The following is a 20,185-nucleotide window of genomic DNA, read 5'->3' as shown; positions in this document are numbered from 1 at the left end:
GTACATACTGTATATGTCATACATACATATATATATATATACTACTCTACAATGCTGTAATATATCTATTTTCCACATTTTATTATTTTATTGTATATTTTAATAGAAATAAATTAATAAATGAAGTTAAATATTTAAAATGTAAAAATAATAACAACATATATATGTATTTATTAAAAGTATTTCATATGTTCATTTATCAACACTGTAGGTGGCGGTAATGAGGCTGCAGCACTTGGCACCAGCCACCATTCAAACAGCAGAACAATACATACATACTTGCATACTTGAGTATTGAGAAACAACCACATACTTGTGTACTCCCGTACTTGGCAAGTATATACTCCCAGCGTACTTCTCAAGTATATACTTCCCAAGTACGCAAGTACATACTTGCTTACTTGAGTATTGAGAAACGGCCTTTGTCTTTATTTCTCACCTCTCTCCCCCCTCCAACTATCCTCTATAGAACAAGAGCAAGACATTTTTCATCTGTGAAGAAGGCTTGTTAAATAGGGAGATGCTTTTAATTATGTTTAGAAATGAAAAACAGAATGAAAAATATTAAGCTGGACTGAGGGGGACATGGGATTGGGTTAAATGTTTGATCACAAACACACATTCTGTATTTGGTTACCTGGAATCTTAGGATGATTTGCATTGATGCTTTTGGTGCTAAACATTCAAATGAATCACATACTTTGAACAGATTTTTCAAATGTGTGGTGAAACTGTGACTATTGAGAGTAAGATCAATGAAAAAAGAACAATAAGAAGTGCCAATGTCAAAGGATCATGTAAATAAAGTGTGCCAATTGCTCTTGATACTGTATCGGGTGGTTCTTCATTGCTGCTTCAATTCATGGTCATAATGTTGTGGTTTCCTCATCAGTCCACACATTCATCCTCTCACCCTTTGTATCCACTTGTGTCCAACAACTTTTGGTTACCAGAGCGTTCTGGGAATGTTACCTTTGGGTTGCAGGGACGTTCCCTGAAGGTTCCCCCCAATGTTTTCCTGTGGTTGTATTGGGCAGTTTTCCTAACGTTAGCTTTTGGTTGCACAAGGTTCTTTTGATTCCCAGAACGTTCCTCTGCCGTTGCTTTTGTACAACCTTCATAGAATCTTTAGAGAACGTTCTTTTTTGGTTCCCAGAAGGTTCCCCTACAGTTACATTGCTACAACCTTTAGAGAATGTTCTCTTTTGGCTCCCAGAACGTTACTTTTAAACAAACCTTCATGCAACCTTTAGGGAACATACTCTTTTTGGTTCCCAGAACGTTCCCCTAACGTTACTTTTATACAACCTTTAGAGAACGTTCTCTTTTGGTTCCCAGATGCAGTGTGGAAGTGAGAGGGATGTTTCAGTCACGTGATCCTCCTTTATTCACTTGATCTGTTTCCATTGCACTGATTCACATTCACCTTTATCGGTTCTCCAGCTTGTCCGCCTCCCTCAAGCATAAAAATGTGAACGTGCCTGATGGAAATACAGCTATGAGGGACTTAAAAAATGTGACAGTATCACTTGAAGAGGAAACAGCAGCTTGCATTTGCTTATCATGGGAAATACATGTCTTTGAAAGCAGATTCGTTTTAAAAGCAGGGACAATAACTGGCCTCCAAATCTCAAGTCTTTGTTTCTCCAAACTCTCCTCGATAACAAAAAAGAAAAAAAATGAAAATGAGTCGAGGCATTCATATCCAATACATGCCTCTCCTCCTTTGTTTTCTCCTGCTTTCCTCCTCCTGCTGCTTGCTGGCTGTCAGCAGGTTAAAAAATGGCTCGGCACTAGTGAGGGAGAAACAATTACTCATGGCGCAGGCTGTGTAGACATTAGAAGCTCTGTACTCCTCTGCGATCTCAGAGCCATGTGTTTCTAATTGAACGCTGCACTACAGGAATTATCAAAGCTTACCATTGCATAATGAGCACTGGCAGAAATCCGCGGCAAGGCATTGACACTCTTTGTCTCAAGAGGATCGGGTTATATTTAATTAAAATGGAAACATGTCAATAAATGTCAGTCCTTTGTCTCAAATGTGTCTGGGATCCATTCAAGTGAGCATTTCCTGCACACCGAGACAATTCTGCCTTCATCGGATCCCACTTGGATCACTCACACCTTCCCTGTGTGTGTGTTTTCTTTCCCCAACCTCTTCATCGACACAGCACCAGTTGGCCCCGGAGAGACGGACATGGCGCGATTTATTTAACTCGCCAAATGGAGGCATGTTCGTCCTCAACGCGGCGACAGGGAAGAGACACACTTCTGTCTGGAAGAGACGTCTGGGCCAACGTCACACACACACACACACACATGCATGTACATACAAACACTTAATTTCTGGTCTCCATGGTGATTGTTTTAGCCCTTGCATCTGTTTCCATGTTTGTTCCTTGTGTTAAAAGAATTACTAATTCATGACCACATGCATGACTATTTTCATTTTGCTGCACCGCACTCTCCAGGCACCATAAATGAGAACTATAAATACTACTGGCCACAATGCAACAATAAGAAATAAGCAGCATGGAACATGCAGTTCCCTTTATTTCTATGGGAGGCAGAGAATTATGTTGTTGTGTTACATGGAAGATTCCTAAAGGCACGATTCACACATTCACCATCACCACACAGCCCAAGTTGAAGGTTTGTACTTGTATTAAAAAGGGGGGTGGGGGGGGAGAGAGAGAGAGAATAGGGGACATCAGTGCCAAAATGACCATTCAGAGCTCCGAGTCCACCTGGTGGTTAAATGGAGAATGACACTTATAACTTCACTTCATTTTTAAAAAAGTTAAACACTGAAACTAACCAGCAATTTTGAGCGCGTCGTATGCAGACGCGAGTAAACAGCCACGCACGAGTGTATACAACTCACTGTGAGAAGCGGACGAGACGCCAAGATTAATGTGAGGCATGTGTGACAGAGACAGACGGTGATGTGTAACATGGAGGAGAAACACTGTATGTGTGTGTGTGTATGCTACAGTTTCCTTACACACACTCTTACAGCAACACACACAAACTTGTGGTCGCAGCATTGGTGAAACTCTGCTTGCCACACAGAAGAAACAGCTTCCCAATGTCTGCTGAACTGTCTGAGGAGGAGAAAACCACACGCCGAGTTCAAACTGTCACCGATAAATCTCTGATGTGACCAGTTTACCATTCCGTTCACATTAGAGGGGGAAAATGTCCAATGAAAAGTTAAAATTATATCTCTCGTCTTCGCTCTGAAAGATTAATAAATCTTTGCGAAAAAAGGAAGTGAGGAAATTTGATTGAGCATTTTTATTCCCTCATTTCTGTACAGTTGTGATGTAAATATTGTATTTCATTCTTGTTTAAATGTATATTTTGGGCTTTGGTGTGAGCTACGACGTGGATTTAACAATTAAAACGTCTGCGCTCGACTTTCTGGATACATTTTTTGGAGACGACATGAAAAGAATGAAAAGAGAATGTGATCGCCACATGAGTAAAGTTCATGTTTAGTGACTAAAGGCTCTGAAATCTGCACTGCAGAGCTTTTTGTTCATGATAGAAAAAAAAGCTGCAACTCACATTTAGCAGTTTTGCAAAGAGAGAGAAAACAGCCTGTTTTTTTCCAATACACAGTGGAGTTAAGTCTTTTCTCTGCCTGTCTCTTTTACTTATGTTTGACAAAACTATTTGTTTATTTATGTGCATTTTCAAAACCATAAAAAAAGAGTAGAGAACTGGGATTTGGACCAGTTTTGACAACATAGACACAGAGGACACAGAGTTGTTTAAGATTATGATCAAAACTGCCAGATATGATAATAAAAATATCCTCAAAGTAAGTTGATCATTTTATCTCATAATTATGACTTTTTCATCTCATCATTTTGAACTTTTTTATTTTATGATTTATCACATATCAACTTTTTATCTCATAATTTTGACTTTATCTCATAATTATGACTTTTTATCTCATAATTTCGACTTTATCATAATACCGACTTACTTAGAGGATACTTTTTATTATCAAGGCTAAGTTTTATAGCCTTTTATAGTCATCTCATTTATTGAGGCATTTTTCAGGTGGGTACAGATCTGGGAACAGTTTTATTCTGGGAATTTCGAGCTGCTCCGGAGGGCAATCTCTGTTTATCAGTCACATCAGCTTGTGATCCCAGATATGTTCCACAGATGGCAAACAGCAGGACGCAGGGGCAGACTACTACAACTCTCAAAATCATGTTCATTGGATAAATCCTGATTTATTGAGACATGTTTCATCGCAGGCCATGTCCAAAACGATCTCCATGTGTGAGGAGTGCAAAGCCCCCACAGCTGCACACCTTAAGGCCCGACGTGAACCCCTCTCTGAGCACGGGGAAGAAAATTAGGGTTGACGCTTGATGCATAAACACTATCACCCTCCCATGTAACACTATACGTCGTTTATAATAGACTCATATCGTGAGTTTATATTGAGATAAATACCTCAAGTGCACCGTTGCTGCTGCTGCTGCTGCTGCTGCTGCGAATCTGGCAATTACAACGGCACTATTATAGATTTTTCTACGCATATCCTGGACAGCCAGAAGTTAATCCATATGCTTGTTTTACATGCTTTTGACTTTATTTCCGGCAGGAAAGATTAAGGTGAGCGGTGACCGACGTTGGAAGTCAGGGAGGACGACACTTTTTACAGAACAACAAACTAAGATGTGAGACCAGAAATTCTGGAGGGAGGGCGATGGACAAAATTGGTGTCAATTCTGAGTGTCAACATTCAACTAAACGCCACGATGATATTGCTGCACTTGTATCCAACAAACCTCAATTTAGTAACTACACTATATTACAGGCAAAGCATCTGATCGCTCTTAATTGGAAGGAAAGATAGAATATGACACCTTCCATTGGAGCTTGGATGTCATTGGAGGATATTATTTATTTTCAAATAAACTGTTTGTGCATGAAGGTATCTAGAAACAAGTATAAATGACTTTATAAAGAGAAGATTTCCTCATTTACTCGGAAGGAGGAAAACGAAATACTAATTTAATGTGGGAAATTTGCATAAATGTGCTTATTGTGCTTTTATATTATACCTTTAGTTTTGCTAAGATAATAAAACAGCATGAATTTTCTCACTTTAATCTCAGAATTCTCATAAAAAAGAGTCAGAATTCTAACTTTAATCTCAGAATGAAAATGACATCTTATGCTGGGTTCTCATGACACAATACATATTATGACCTTTTTGACCCTGCACCTACAAAAAATACACAAAATCTAACACTAAAACTAATAAAAACTAAACTAAAACTAAAGCAAAACTGCAGTAAAAACCGATGTAACCTCACTAATGTTAAAAACAAAACGTCACAACTAAATAAAAACTAAAACTAATGAAAAATCGTAATTGTTAACACCAGGAGCGGGACAGACAACAACAAGCAGAGTGTATCCCATTAAACTGCTGTACAACAGGGGAATTAACTTCTTTGTCGCTATAGTCCCACTCCTACTTATTTGCAGCCGTCTCATTTTACTACATAAAACAAAACGGGAACGTCGCCAGGTGCCGCACAGCGTAAACATCGCTAAACTGGGAAAACACGTGTGAGTTACAGTGCGTGTGGAGTTGAAGGACTCAAACAGCCGTCTGGAGCTCTTTTGACAGCACTTTGAACGCAACGGACATTTGTTTATAATTAAAAAAGTTAAAAAAAAGTTACAGCTAAGATCTCATTCTTGGATTAGAATCTGCCGGTAATCTTATGTGGTCTGAAAAATTGGCAATATCTGTCATAAAAAAAAAAAAGGATAAATTTCTCTAAATGCTTCAGTCATGGCTGGGCGGATGTTTCAGTCATCTGTAATTGAGCCGAGACAGAATGTTCTTCACAGTGTGATGTCTGCACTCATTTAGGCCAAACATTTCTCCCCCCTGCTTTCCCCATTATTTCTCCATCAGTCTTTATTGCCTCTATCTCTTTCTCATGGCTCGTGTGTGCCGTGACGGCACATTGCCTCATATTTAAATGTTTACTTCCTGAAGAGCGGTCGGTCCGGAGCCTGTTTACTGATTACAAACTCTTCCTCTCCCCCTATCGAGCTTGCGGCGCTCTCATGACCGAGTCAAGGTCGCTCTCATGCTCTCTCCTCTGTGCCATCAATCTCTGAGGGAAACGCACAAGTTCCTCTCACGCTATTTTGCGCCTATGCCTCCTCCTCCTCCTCCTCCTCCCTCCCCCCCTCCTCTTTATTGTGGATAACAAATACATTCTCCCTCCCAAATATCATATCCACTTCGTCGTCTTCCATTCATCTCAGGGGCATAAACAAACACAGGTTGACAAGAGTAATCCAGTTTTATACAAACGCGTGATCCTTTCCAGGTCAGCGTCGCTCTGTGTTTAAATTAACAGCGCTGCTTTTAATTTCTGCGAGAAACAAGGAAAAAAAAGTGTTAGTTGAAAAAGAGGATATTATTGATATCATGTGTGAACACTGCACGCACACACACACACACACAGAGAACCACACACATGCATCACATTGGGTTTTGTGATTTAAAAGGCTATGATATATTAGGTCATAAAACGACAGCGACAGATTGTGGATTATGTTTTGGTCTCTTATGTCACTCCAACCGATAATGCAGCTCATAGCACTTCAAAATATGCAGAGTTACCACAATAGTAGACTCCGCCTCTCAGGTGACGCCCCTAACGACCGGTTCACAACTCGTCTCAGGTGAAACCAGCACCCTGAAACTGGGAGGGGAGGACGATCTGCATCGTTTCAACTAAAACACAGAAAGCTGCTGCTATAATATAATAGGTCAGAAACGACATGAACATTACCGGAGCTAAAAAGCCACACAACCCCTCTCAAAACGCTCTTAACTTAGAAGAGTAAAGTAAAGAACGGGGTGCGCAGTGCAGATGGGTTCAAATATTGACCGCAATTGGTGGCCCGTGGACCAAAACTGGCCCGCCAGCATCAGTATCTGGGCCCGGCAGATGATTTAACAAATCTGATCTTAAATGAATTGCTTGTATTCACAGATACACAGATACTTTTATTCTGGAAAAAAACATGAACTTATTCAAATTCTGGAATGAACAGTTAACCTATACTCAATGTTTGGTTTTGAAAAACAAGGCACACAGCCAGGTTTGGGGGGGGGGGGGGGGGGGTAAATGTCCGTCAGATAACTACTTGCATGTGTTAGGCTCAACGAAGAAGAAGCAGTAATTCTTCAAATTGAAATGATGCACAATAAATATTATCTCACACGCGTTTGTCTTCATAACAAGCTGCTGAATAAAGACAACGTCCACGTTATCACATTTACCACATTTCTTTACTGACCCCTCGTCCACACCCTCCCCCTCTCCTCTCTCCCACACATTGTTGATGGATATTTATGTTTTCACAGGCAAGTCATTTTCACCTTGTAGTCTCCTCTTGTCCCAGGACGATTCTACCCTGCTGTGGAGTTTTCATTTTCAGTCTTTCACTGTTGCCGACAGGCAACATTTTTAATCGAAAATAGTGACACAGGAAGTACAAAGGGGGAGGGGGGGCTTAAGCCAAGGTTAGCTCACACACTATCTCTCTCCCTCTTACTCATAGATGTTGAAGGTGGTTATTTAACGTATATAATGTTTTTACAGCCCATTATTGTCACCTTGTTATCTCCTGTCGTCATGTGATAAGTCAGTTGCTCTAGAACAGAAACACCTTCCCTTTCAAGCTGCAAAATTTTATCAAATATTGCGTATGAACACAGTAACACAGGAACTTTGGAAACCGCAGTCTACGAGGTTTTAACCCTCAGTGCTCGCACAGCACGGATCCGTGCCGCAGGTGCACCCTTGGTAAATTCCCGTGGGAATAATACACAACTCCATCAAAAGGACATCCTGTGTGTGTATGTGTGTGTGTGTGTGTTTGTAGGTCACACATGTTCAGGCTTTACAAGATGCATTATTTTTTTTTGTCTTTTTATGTGTCGCTGAGACAAAGTTATGATTCATTTTATATCACATATAGGAGTAACAAAGTCACAAAATGCAGTTTTTGTTTTGTTTTTGTTCATAAAAACGAGCCAAGCGAACTTTTGAACACTGATCTATTTCCAAATTTCGCACATTCAATGTGATTTTAAACATTTTTAGTTCAAGAAATGATATTCTCATCATTCTTATAGCATATATACGTTTTAACATAGTAATGCCTAAATGCTCTGTGGTCTCAGGGTTAAATTGGGATTGCCGTGTCTGTATTTGTGTATTTTTTTTGCATAAAAAACAAAGTTAGTGCAGCTTTTATTGGATTTTCTTCAACACACAACATTTAAGAAGAATATGTAGCTTTTCTTTGTGCGTGCCAACCAACTGCGGGAAGAATCTATAGGGTGCAGACAGACTACAGCCAGCTTTACAGACTCCAGTCATCACCTCGAAACAGAAACATCACTCAGCCTACATAAATTACAGTGTACACACACACACACACACAGAGAGAGAGCGAGAGATACCATCACTGGATGCCAGAGGAGGCATGTTGAAGTCGGGCACCACTGACATACTTAAAGCATGAAATTCCATCTCGTTGAGCTGCTTCGCCACAAATAAGCACAAATAAACACAACTTTTGAAAGACACTTCTCTGTGACTCACGCTGGGAAAACGAGCCTGTCAGTTACGGCGGTAACGTAAGCAGATGTGATTCTCACACACACACACACCGCACATCACAACAATCTATCCAGGGAGAAGAATGGACGTTACACAAACACACCGATACACAAGCCTAGATTGTGGAAGAATGTTAATTTAGCTGTACACATTCAGACTTTGTTCTGACTCCAGTGTTTCTGCGTTTCTCATACAAATTCCTGCTTTATCACCATAACATCAGGTGCCACCATGGTACCTGTGCTGGAAGCGCCATCCATCACGATGTGGTCGTGTGTGTGTGTGTGTGTGTGGAACCTTGCAAACAACCCCCCACCATCTGTTTGATATCAATCAACGCCCCCATCAACACAACACTCATCATCATTATCAGACAGCGGGCCTTTTGAAAAGCGCTCTTCAAACACTTTCTAGAGTTTGTTTCCATCTAAACTTAGTTCCCCATGGACCGAGAGTGAACCCCACACACACACACGCACAGCAGAAACCACAGCCTGATCAACTGTGGGTAACAAAGAAACTGGTAAGAAACATTTATGGGATTTATGAAAATAAAGTCATAATATTATGAGAATAAAGTCGTAACATTATGAGAATAAAATCATAATATGATGAGAATGAAGTCACAACCTTTTGAGAATAAAATCATAATATGATGAGAATGAAGTCGTAACCTTTTGAGAATAAAATCATAATATGATGAGAATGAAGTCATAACATTATGAGAATAAAGTCTTAATATTATGAGAATAAAGTCGTAACATTATGAGAATAAAGTCGTAAAATTATGAGAATAAAGTCGTAACATTATGAGAATAAAGTCGTAATCTTTCGAGAATAAAATCATAATATGATGAGAATAAAGTCGTAACATTATGAGAATAAAGTCGTAACATTATGAGAATAAAGTCGTAATCTTTCGAGAATAAAATCATAATATGATGAGAATAAAGTCGTAATCATTCAAGAATAAAGTCATAACATTATGAGAATAAAGTCGTAATCTTTCGAGAATAAAGTCGTAATATGAGAATGAAGTCATAGTCTTTCAGGAATAAAGTCGTAATATTATGAGAATAAAGTCGTAATATTATGAGAATAAAGTCGTAATCCTTCGAGAATAAAGTCGTAATATGAGAATAAAGCCATAATCTTTCGAGAATAAAATCGTGATATTATGAGAATAAAATCGTAATATTATAAGAATGAAGTCGTAATATTATGAGAATAAAGTCATAATCCTTCGAGTATAAAGTCATAATATGAGAATAAAGCCATAATCTTTCGAGAATAAAGTTGTAATATTATGAGAATAAACTCCTGATGCTCCTGAATCTCGAAAGATAAAATATTGTTTTCCTCTTCAGTTCGGCCCTAACTCTCCGTCATACCCAAGCAAGAAAACCGTTATAATTTCCCTTCCTCTCACTTTGAGAGAGGGCATTGCCCACATTGGCCGATGTAGTTCACTACTGCAGCAGAATCCAAGTCTGGGCAACATACTGTACACAGAGCTGAGAGGCAGCGAGCTGCAGTCGTCACAAAAAACAAAGATGGTTGGTTGCCATTCAAGGCAAACAAACAGCAAACTATAGAGTGTGATTCAATGAGACAGAGTTTCCGAAACATTCTGGCTTGTTACCTCTTAAAAAATGAAGCCTTGTTTATGTTGCAAACCCCATGACTGTTTTCATGGAAAGAACTCGATCATCAAGTACGGACAACATCAACATCATCGGCCGGAACGCACACAGTGATGAACGTTCACATCACGGGGGGAAATTCAACAAGACCAAACTTTATTTATCCGACGACTCAGAATCAACTTTACTATGCCAATTTCACAACATCACAAACTCAGAACTATGTGACTGCACAGAGCACAAACAACAATAAAAGATCATTTCCCACCCACCAGAACCACCTGTTCCCCCCCCCCTGCTGCCGTGTGACACATCAGAGCAGGTTCTGTCCTCAGACTGTGAAGTTAATGATTTCATCGTCCGCTCTCCCCTTTGAAAATGTTTTATTTTCATGACCCTTTGGTCATTTTTGGTTTAATAATTGTTACAAAGGAAGTGCGATTTTGTTACACAATCCACAGGCTTGAATCTTTAACTAGGATACCAAAAAAAAGGAGATTTGTTTTGTCTAGAAAACATCTATGTTTCTAATGATTTCTCCATTAGTCATGGCATGACCTTCCAGGTTTAAAGTCATGACACAACAGGATGGAAACCACAGTTTTGCAAGTCACAACCGAAGCATTTCTAGAAACAAAATTAACCACAGTGACCTGCAGTGTCAAACAAGTATATCCACAGAGGAGTTGATGGATTTCCTCATTGATTACATGCATTATTATGCATGTTTAGAAACCCCAGAACATTTCCAAATACCAAATACATATGTTTGACTTCATACGTGCACATAATCCTCATCGACCACTGCTGAAGTGATCTAAACACACACACACCACACATCTCCCTCCCTGTGGCTTTGATCCCTTTAGGAAAATCTGTCAAACACATTTATGGGCAGAGCTAATGTGTTGCAGGCCAGATACAAAACTCCTTCAGAGGGCAGTCGAGAGTCTGAAGGGTCAGCGTAGGTTTATAGAAAAACTGATTTGACACAGAGCTGGTTCTGCACTGGACCAAACCAGGCCTGGAGTCCCATGCTACAATTCATAATAAGAATTAGACCCCACATGTTATTTCTGCCACAACGATTCTCTTCATAAAAACATTAACAAAAGACCATCAAAATGCTACGGTGCCACTGATTGGTCAGAATGCCGTCAAGCCGAACACTGCCGAACTGTAGCTCAGTTAAAAAGACTTAATCATTCTTAAAAAACGTGGGTTAATCTCTAACAATTACCAGGGAAATGTCTAAAATCTCTATTTTTATGTGAGATTTTTATGTGCTCCGGTCATGCAGGAAGTACTGGACAAATATTTTTAATTAAGTGACTCCAATGATTCAGTTACAGTGAAAACAACTTCTTTACAAGTCACTAGTCAATCGTTTGTGTTGCCTGTAAAACAAAGTCACGGCAGTTTCATGCAGCCGTGCAGTGATGACTCCGCCCACGTTGAGTAGGAACTATTTTTGTAGTGGAAAACCAACCTAAACTGTGCCGTGCCGTGGTGAGTCGAGGCAAGCTGGGACCATAGTGGAAAAGGGCTTTTAGTCACATGTATCTGGAACTGAAAAATATGGTATTTTTTCACATATTCCTCACGTGGGCCGGATTATACCCTCTAGTGGGCCGGTTCTGGCCTGCGGGCCATACGTTGGACACCCCCGCACTAGAACGTGACTAAAACTAAACATTAGCGTGAGTGGACAGGTGCTCTGTGTGGCCATGTTTGTGTTCAGCAACTCCACATTAAACCGTTACATAACTCCAGCTTTTTTTCTTTTCTTTTCTTTTCTTTTCTTTTGTTTAAGAAAGCACCTGCAGTGTGTTTACGGATGATTTACCGTCTTTGGACTGCGGTACATAAAAACCTGCTCCTTTCAAGTCCATTTCCAGATCACCTTTGATTGCTCCCAAATGCTTACTGACAACGAGTTTCACTGGATACACTGTTCCCAGCCGGGGACTTGACTTTAAAGTCTGTTCCAGTTACTGCGTTTGTCTGTGAGCAAATCAAGTGAGCGACAAACAAGCGCGTCCCAAGTTTCTGTCCGAGACACCGACGCTCGTCTTCATTATCTTAACGCAGGACGTCTCTTTCTGGTTGAGTCACATTCCGCACAGAGGGTTCCCACATATCTATGTTGCCGCAGGCAGGGCAGCGTCCGATCACTAGTTAAAGTTTTACTGCACACATTGAACACAGGTGCACTTGCTGACAACATTGTGCCAGAATGCTTTTTTTTTTTTACGAGTTCAACAAAAGACGTGCACACGCCAAAAAAAAGTATCCATAACTCAGGAATGCAATTGTGCACTAACATGCAAAAGAAGACACACGCAGACTGTATTATAAACGCATGCAACGGTGCTTTTTGTTTGCTCTCACTGCACTGGGGTGATTTGTTCCCTGGCAAAAATCTGCAGGTATCGTGTTATATCCGTCAGATTAACGATAAAACATGTGTTCTGAGGAGACGTCCCGAAATCCCAGCCCCCGAAACTTCCCCACGACTATGATGTGTCGAGGATGGAGGGTGTAAATAGTGCGAGTGTGATGCCAGGAAAAAAAAAAAAAGGGCCTTAACACATGGGAGCGGTGAATCCAGCTGCTCCCAAATCTCCCCTCGCGGAAAAACCACATGCTAATATGTTTTTATCTTGTCAGTGTTGCCGTGCCCTCGCTCTGCAGTCTGCGCGTGTGACATCTGCAGGAAACCAGAGACACTTTCCTCTAAGCTGATGAAGACAAAAGACTCGACCCACCGAAGACAAAAAAAAAAATGTTGGGGAACGTCCAAAACTTCCAAACTTTGTGCCCTTTTTACCCCTGAACGGGATGACAGTGATGAATCACTCCGAGCCGACACAGTGCCTTGTAAGTTAATCTGGAGCTGAGGAGAAACAAAGGGAAAGGGAAGAAGTCGTTCTTCAAAGACAGATAGTTAGGTCATATGGCAACGATACAGCACAAATAATCACGATGTGCTTGTATACGGGACGCACACCAACACAGTCTCAGTCGACGCAATGTTGCTCCGCACTGTTGTGGATGGGGATTTGTTTATTTTAAAAACTGGTGGTCATAATTCCACTGCTTTACTGAGTCCTGAAGAATGACTTTGGTTTAATTGCTGACATTTGTCCATTTTGTTATTGTACTGACCTATTTATGGCAACATGAGGGACGAGATTTGCAGGAAAACGTCCGTCTCATTTTAGTAGAATGAATGAGGGAAATTTAAGAAGGTTAAAAAAAGGTTAATGGTCCCAAATTTTAAAATGTCGAACCTACGGAAGCGCAATTTCTCGTCATTCATGGTCTACAGTTTTATCCTCCACACGGGGGTTGCAGGGAGTTGGGAGCCAATCTGAGCGGACACAGGGGAGAAAGACGGGATCGACCCTCTTTAGACACCAGAGAACCCGGAGAAAACCCACGTACACACGGGGGAGAACATGCAAACTCCACTCTCGGTGGAAAAGACCCAGACCTTCTTGTTGTCAGGTCAACAGTGGTGCCCACTATGAAGTAATCCCATCAAAATATTGAGATATTGTGTTCACAAGAATTGGACAAACAACCTGAAAACACAAAGCCTGAGACCACTTTCCCACTACAGTATTCAATACTGTATGTGGAGACTTCCCCGCCCCCCTTGACAAGACCCTCAAACCACAGAACACATCCTGAATTAATGTGGTTTGAGTTGGGAAACATACAAAGATTTTCCAGTGTGCAACCGTGGGAGACCCCACACACACACAATAGTCCACAAAGGACATGATAAAGTGAACAACCCAACACTGAAATCTCACACCGGCTCAGGAGAAAGATGTCAACAAGCTTCGTCTTGTTGTGGAAACGCTGGGAATACAGAGACAGACTTTATGGTACATAAAGTTCATGTAGAGTTTATGGAAAAAGTGAATCATTTACAACAAGTTCAGTATTTCTTTTTGAAATTGCACTTGGTGAGGTTACGGTTATGTTTGCTGATGTTACCACACAACCAAAAATATGGACATTATTTCACAACGATACTGAATCTTTAAACGGAGGACAACACAAAGATAGGCAGAGGTAAGTGTATCCTTTGTTGTACTGGTGAAAATAAAAGTGGAATTAAAGCAGGACTCCTTCACATGCCAACTAAAAACCTTTGTCGCCCTCTAGTGGTTTGCTTCTGGAACAGACCATGCACTGGGCAGAACACTGAGTACAGAGTTCTGGATGGATTCTATACACACACAACATAGATTTAATAATCTAAATGACCAAACTTGACAGAATATCCCCATTATAATTATTATTGAGTGCTGCTGAAATTATATAAAACAGCTGCCAGCACGAGTGTAAACCCATCTTTACTTTCATTTAAGTAAGTTCTAAATGCAACAATATTCTGACATTTATTTGTGCTATTATTATTATTTTAATTAGCAAAGTCAGTAGCTGGATGACAGGCCAATGTTACCGCTTCTCATCTACACACAGGATATTCTCTATTCAGGAAATAAACCAAAGAATAAATCATGTGGATATTTAAGTTTTTGAGCTCTGGAACAGAAATACTATCTGGTCAGTACTTTGTATGTGCTCCAATTCAGTATAACAAGGTCTCTTCTCATGGTTCTGGCAAAATAAATCATTAAATACCCTTCCTGGTATTGTGCGTCAGCTTTCAATCCATCACTTTACTGCATGTCACCGTATAACAAAGTATATTCAGTGTACGACCACTAGATGGAAGCATCATTTCAAGGATGTGGTGCCGTCATGTTTCCATTTATTTAATGATCTGCCCGGGAAGTCCCATATTTCCATAGCTGTGCATAATATATCATTTCAGGTTTTTTATTAAACATAGATTCTACATTGTACGAGTGCTATTGTCAGTAAAGATAGTAAACTATATTTTAATAGGTTTCTGTTTTCAGTCTATTAAAATACTTTAGGTACAGAAATAATACATGATGATTTATCAGCAATACTGTGAATGAGGCACATTATGTTTTACCAAAAAACAAAAAAAAAAATACAAATATAAGTTACCTTTGTTTTTAATCACCAGTGATACCAGCATACACAGTGTTCTCCTTCAGCTTACTCAAGCACCGCAACGGCCAGGCCGTGAAAACGTGAATAATCGATCTGCATCACTATCATCAGTTGAGTAGAATGGAATATGAATAAAGTTTTCATTCATGCATCTAAGCCAAGGCAATAATGTAAACAGACGTCATTCAATCACACTTAGTTTGGCTTAGACCAGAGTTTAAAATTCAGAGTTCTGCCGTTAGGTGTCAGCAGGTGTGTTCTCCATCTGTCAGGTGTAGGTAGTGTATGTGTGTGTGTGTGTGTGTGTCGAGCGACTGGTTGTGCTCAGTAAGGCTCCATCTTGATCCTTTTGTACAAGCAGCAGGTGAACACCATCCCACAGATCTGAAAACAGGGAGTGTGAGGTCAGGAGGGCGGGCTCAGTCACCGTGAAAGACTGCAGTAAGCGACGGTTGATGGTGAGGGGAAGGGGAAGGGGGAGGGCGGGGGGGGCGGGGTTAAAGGTGATGGTGTTAGAGGCTGCTGGAAAGTATGTAGCTGGTTACTATGGAGATGTCAGGAGTCAAGCAGCCACTACTGCAGCAACACGTGTGTGCGGCACAAGCTTTGTGCGAGCAGATGCAAAAACAACAAAGCACTTGAAAAAGAACACTTGCTCTCCCATTTTAAATATTCATCTCAAACTCACACGGACGCCGAATAATCTGTAAACGACTCAACATCAATACGACCGGAATCTGATTTCAAGCTGCATTATTATTATTATTTTACAGTGGCTTCTGAATTCTAAGTTTATTAAAAAGAAAATAAATGATGCTTTAACACATCTGTGACATTTCCAACACAAGATGTGTTTAGATGTTTGTATTTTCACCACAAATCTTGACATATCTACTACCTTTAATCAACAGAGACAGCTGCTGCGATCTAATCACGTATCATCTGGTTTTAAAAGATATTTTTCAGTTTATTTGAGGCCTTATACAGTGAGGCAGTCAAATTCTGTTATACATGTTATCTACCACTGTCGCACTCGATCTACATAAATGTCAGACTGACTGAGTGACATGCATTGATTTTGGAAATATGACTCGAGGGTTACTGCTTCAAGAAACGTGTCATTCAATTTTGGCTTAATTATTCGCTTCACTAAGCGACACGGCATCCAAGTCTCACACAACGTGACAAAAGCAGATCGTCTGAGCCCTACAATCTACAAAACCACCGCACTCTCCCAAACAAAAACTGTATTTAAAAAGGTCCAGAAAGAAAAGGGAAGCAGGGAACAGCAGGAAGCGATATTGACTACAGGGTTGATGGATAAACAGTCAAGTGCCGAGATTCAATCTGCGAGAGGCTAAAAGCCCGCTTTGACAAAGCGTCAGCGGAGCGTATCGACTCATCTCCAACTCGTCACAGGCGACTCTCTCCTTCATAATCAAAAATATGTAGAAGCACAGAGGAAGATTGATATTTTTTGGTAGAGGACGTGAGAGAGAGAGACAGAGAAAGAGGGGAAAGTGAGAAAAAACAGCCCGTCTGCTTTGTTTTCTTGAAGCTTAATTTGAGGAGCCGGTCACAAACTGACACTGAAGAGCACTTAGTGATGATGGAATAGAGAAATATTAACAATAATAATGGCTGGATGAGAAGGCGTGCATTTAAAACTCACAATTCCAAGTTACCGTCCATTTGAATCGCTCTCCAGGAGACTTGGTGTGCACAAAAATAGCAACTTCTCTTTTACATTTAAGAGTAACCATAGAAACAGCTAATTTACCAACATTATAATTTACTGGGTGATATTCATACACACAAAAAAAATCTTCAGTGAGTTTTAGTGAAGTATAAATACATCTATAGAAGTTGTTTTTTACTGTGTTTAACACATTATAATATATATTATATATATATACACACACATTGAGGCATTAGATTGCATGATGATTCTCTGACCTCTGACATGATCACAGCTGAAACAGCCCATTATCACAACATGCAGAGCAACAACCTGCAATGCACAGCCAAAGCCAGGCACCTTCATGCTTCACACACACACACACACACACACAGCAGAAAATATGCTCATTTATGACGGAGCGACAAGACATGCAGGGCGAGATATCAAATTTTCACCGTGGCCCTCCAACCTTGTCTCTCCAGCTGATTAAACCCCGCAAAGACGCTCTAGAGCTAAATCACAATGTACCGAAGTCATCCTCCTCTTCTTTATAGAGCAGATAAATAAAGCAGGCTGTCATGGCTGCCCCAGCCAGCTGGTGACACACACACACACAGTACAACGCACCAGAGACTGATTAATGTGACATAAAAGGACAAAAATAATCAAAAAACGTTGGTTTAAAAAGGTAAGGTGGGAGATCAACAGGCACTGGTCGCAAACGAAAGATGTTTTTTGGGAAAAGGCTGACGCAGAGCGATCCAAGACCAGCGTGAACATCGGTGCTGCGTTCGAAAGGCTGGCGACAACTGAAAGCCCAGAAAGGACTGCACAGTGATGCCATGGTGGCTCTGTTTCTACTGTTTTTGTGAGCTTTTCAGTTAGTATTTGTTGTTTTTCCATCATCATGTTGTCAATTTAGTATGCAGCGCTCGTGAATCTGTGTTCGTTGAGTGTTCCCTGTGCTCTGGAGGCGGAGCTTCGGAAGGGAAGTCTGAAGAAAGTGGGCTTGGACTTTTTGAATTCAAAACGTATTTCCATTTCCCAGGATCTCCAACCCTATCTTTTTCAACACATCTGCATTGTTTTCAGTGAGTCTACAATTTACTAGAGACAGAAGAGTCGATCAAGAGAAGACATACAGGAAAAACTTGATTAGGGGAAACAAAGACGTGAGTTAAATCACACATGAACATACACAACTTGGGACAAAATAAAAAAACAATGTTAAATCCTCTTGTCACATGTGCCACCAATCATATGATGTGATATCTTTAATTGTATGCTGATAATTAATGACTATTGTGTTGATATTATTTTATGAAGGAAGTAAAAAAGTTGTTGATCAAGGATTGTGAATCGTCCCTGTGGGAAAGACTGAAAACTGAACATTTTTTTGTTTTGCAGTTTTTCAAATCATAAAAGGCAAAGTTTCATTATTGTGTTGCTCCGCATACACAGAGGACATCAGTGCTTGTGTGTGTGTGTGTGTGGTTATTTTTATGCATTTGTGAATACACAAGGGTTCTCTCAGGTTAGAGTGACATGAATTTAATTCAGAGGGTTTTTGTGAGGCTGTTTGGACGTCCACAAAGTGCTTTTCTCTCACTGCATGTGTAAAAACTGTGCATGTGTTAGAGGGGGCAGTATAATTTAAAACACCCGTGTGTGCGTGTGATATTGTGATATTTCACTCACCTGCAGACAGGCTACTCCTATTCCCACAGCACCGATGACCAACAGGTGGTCTGCCAGAAACTGCTCCAGCTTCGTGATGCATCCTCCCTGCACATGCAGGCAGTGGGTAAAAGGTTGAAGGATTAGTAAGTCTTTTTTTGCTACTTTAAGCACATAAACAGAAGATAATAATAAAAAAACTGTAATATATAAAAACATGACAAAAATTTATCTGGTTTGAGTGTTTTTAAGTGTCTTTAAAAATTGCTGTATGACTTATCTTGTCTGTATCATATCTTCATGATACAGACACTGCACTTTCGATGATAATAGAAGCGACTGAAGGATTTGCTTAGACTGAATAAACATTCAAAACTTTCCTCCATTTCAGACTAAGAACTCTAATACCAGTGCCCGTATAACTTTAAATCCTTGGTTATATAGTCACATCTCAGCAAGCCAGGCCCACAGGCCATTTATCAGTCAGTGAGTACGTAGCACACTCGCCTCCACCTTGTAGATGTTGGACGGATGAGCTCTCAGGCCACACATGGGCGTGATGGTCTTACAGCAGCTATCGGGCACGATCCTGCTGTCTGCCTGGTTTGACGAAATGTACGCGCTCACCATCCAGTCGTTGGAGTTGTTGCTGCCGCAGCACTTGAACTGCGCTCACCAAGGAATCAAGCAAAGGGGATTTGGGTTTATTATGCGTCAAACTGTAATAACTTGGCTCAAATCATTCTGTTAAAATGAGTAAAACTAAAGAAAGAGAGTAAGTGCATTGGCGGGGACGTATCGCAGCTCTAGTCATTTCCGGAACAATGCTTGAGAGCAAACCCCCCCCCAAAGGATAAAGATGAGCTATGATGAGATACTCATCCTACTACTTTATACATTTATACAAACACATGTCATACATCTTGTTGTAGTCTGTCGACAGCTAACGTCACGGCCTCCTTCCCCGGCTGCGCGTAGTTCTCCGTCATAGTTTGGTTGAGATGCTGCTTCAGTTCTTCGCTCAGCTGGAAATGAGGAACAGAGACAGAGACAGTGAGGAACAGTGAGGTTACAGTAGAGGCATAAATGCATTTTGGAACCACAGACTGCATAATTTAAGACAAATGGAATACAAACAGTAGAGAAACGCAGACATGCGTAGGAGCAAGGACTAGCAGGTGTGATAGTGTGAAAATGTTAAGCCTGACAAAAAAAAGAAAAGTAGGAGGATTGGGCAAGATAGCCAGGTAACAACTCCTACACCAACACTGAGTGTGGAGACTGAAAAAACAGACGATCACACCCAAGTAAATGCAGAAAAACCTAAAAAGAAGTGCCTTAAAAACCATAACTGAGCCTGTAAATATCTCTTTAAAAAGGTTTGTCAGACATTGAAAAACAGCCAAAACGTCCAAGACTAAAAA

General features: G+C 40.5%; 1 protein-coding gene across 4 annotated transcripts in view; it reads right to left on the bottom strand.

Moving 5' to 3' along the window:
* Positions 1–15,114: 15,114 nt before the first annotated feature.
* tspan11 (tetraspanin 11) overlaps positions 15,115–20,185 on the bottom strand; it is a 12,644-nt gene continuing 7,573 nt past the window's right edge. For 2 of the 4 annotated variants that reach the window (XM_058626314.1, XM_058626313.1), the window contains exons 5-9: positions 19,682–19,786; positions 19,275–19,427; positions 18,783–18,869; positions 17,554–17,679; positions 15,115–15,787 (exon numbers count right to left, since the gene is read on the bottom strand). In XM_058626314.1, coding sequence (XP_058482297.1) covers positions 17,602–17,679; positions 18,783–18,869; positions 19,275–19,427; positions 19,682–19,786 — 423 coding nt within the window. In that variant the 3' untranslated portion in view covers positions 15,115–15,787; positions 17,554–17,601. Of the gene's footprint in view, positions 15,788–17,539; positions 17,680–18,782; positions 18,870–19,274; positions 19,428–19,681; positions 19,787–20,185 lie in introns of all 4 variants that reach the window. The other 2 variants (XR_009240001.1, XM_058626315.1) reach the window with 2 other exon arrangements.

The sequence above is a fragment of the Solea solea genome, chromosome 3, assembly GCF_958295425.1.
Source record: "Solea solea chromosome 3, fSolSol10.1, whole genome shotgun sequence".
In the NCBI taxonomy this organism is placed as follows: domain Eukaryota; kingdom Metazoa; phylum Chordata; class Actinopteri; order Pleuronectiformes; family Soleidae; genus Solea; species Solea solea.
The sequence above is the reverse complement of the archived record's forward strand: the minus strand, read 5'-3'. Positions and strand labels throughout refer to the sequence as shown.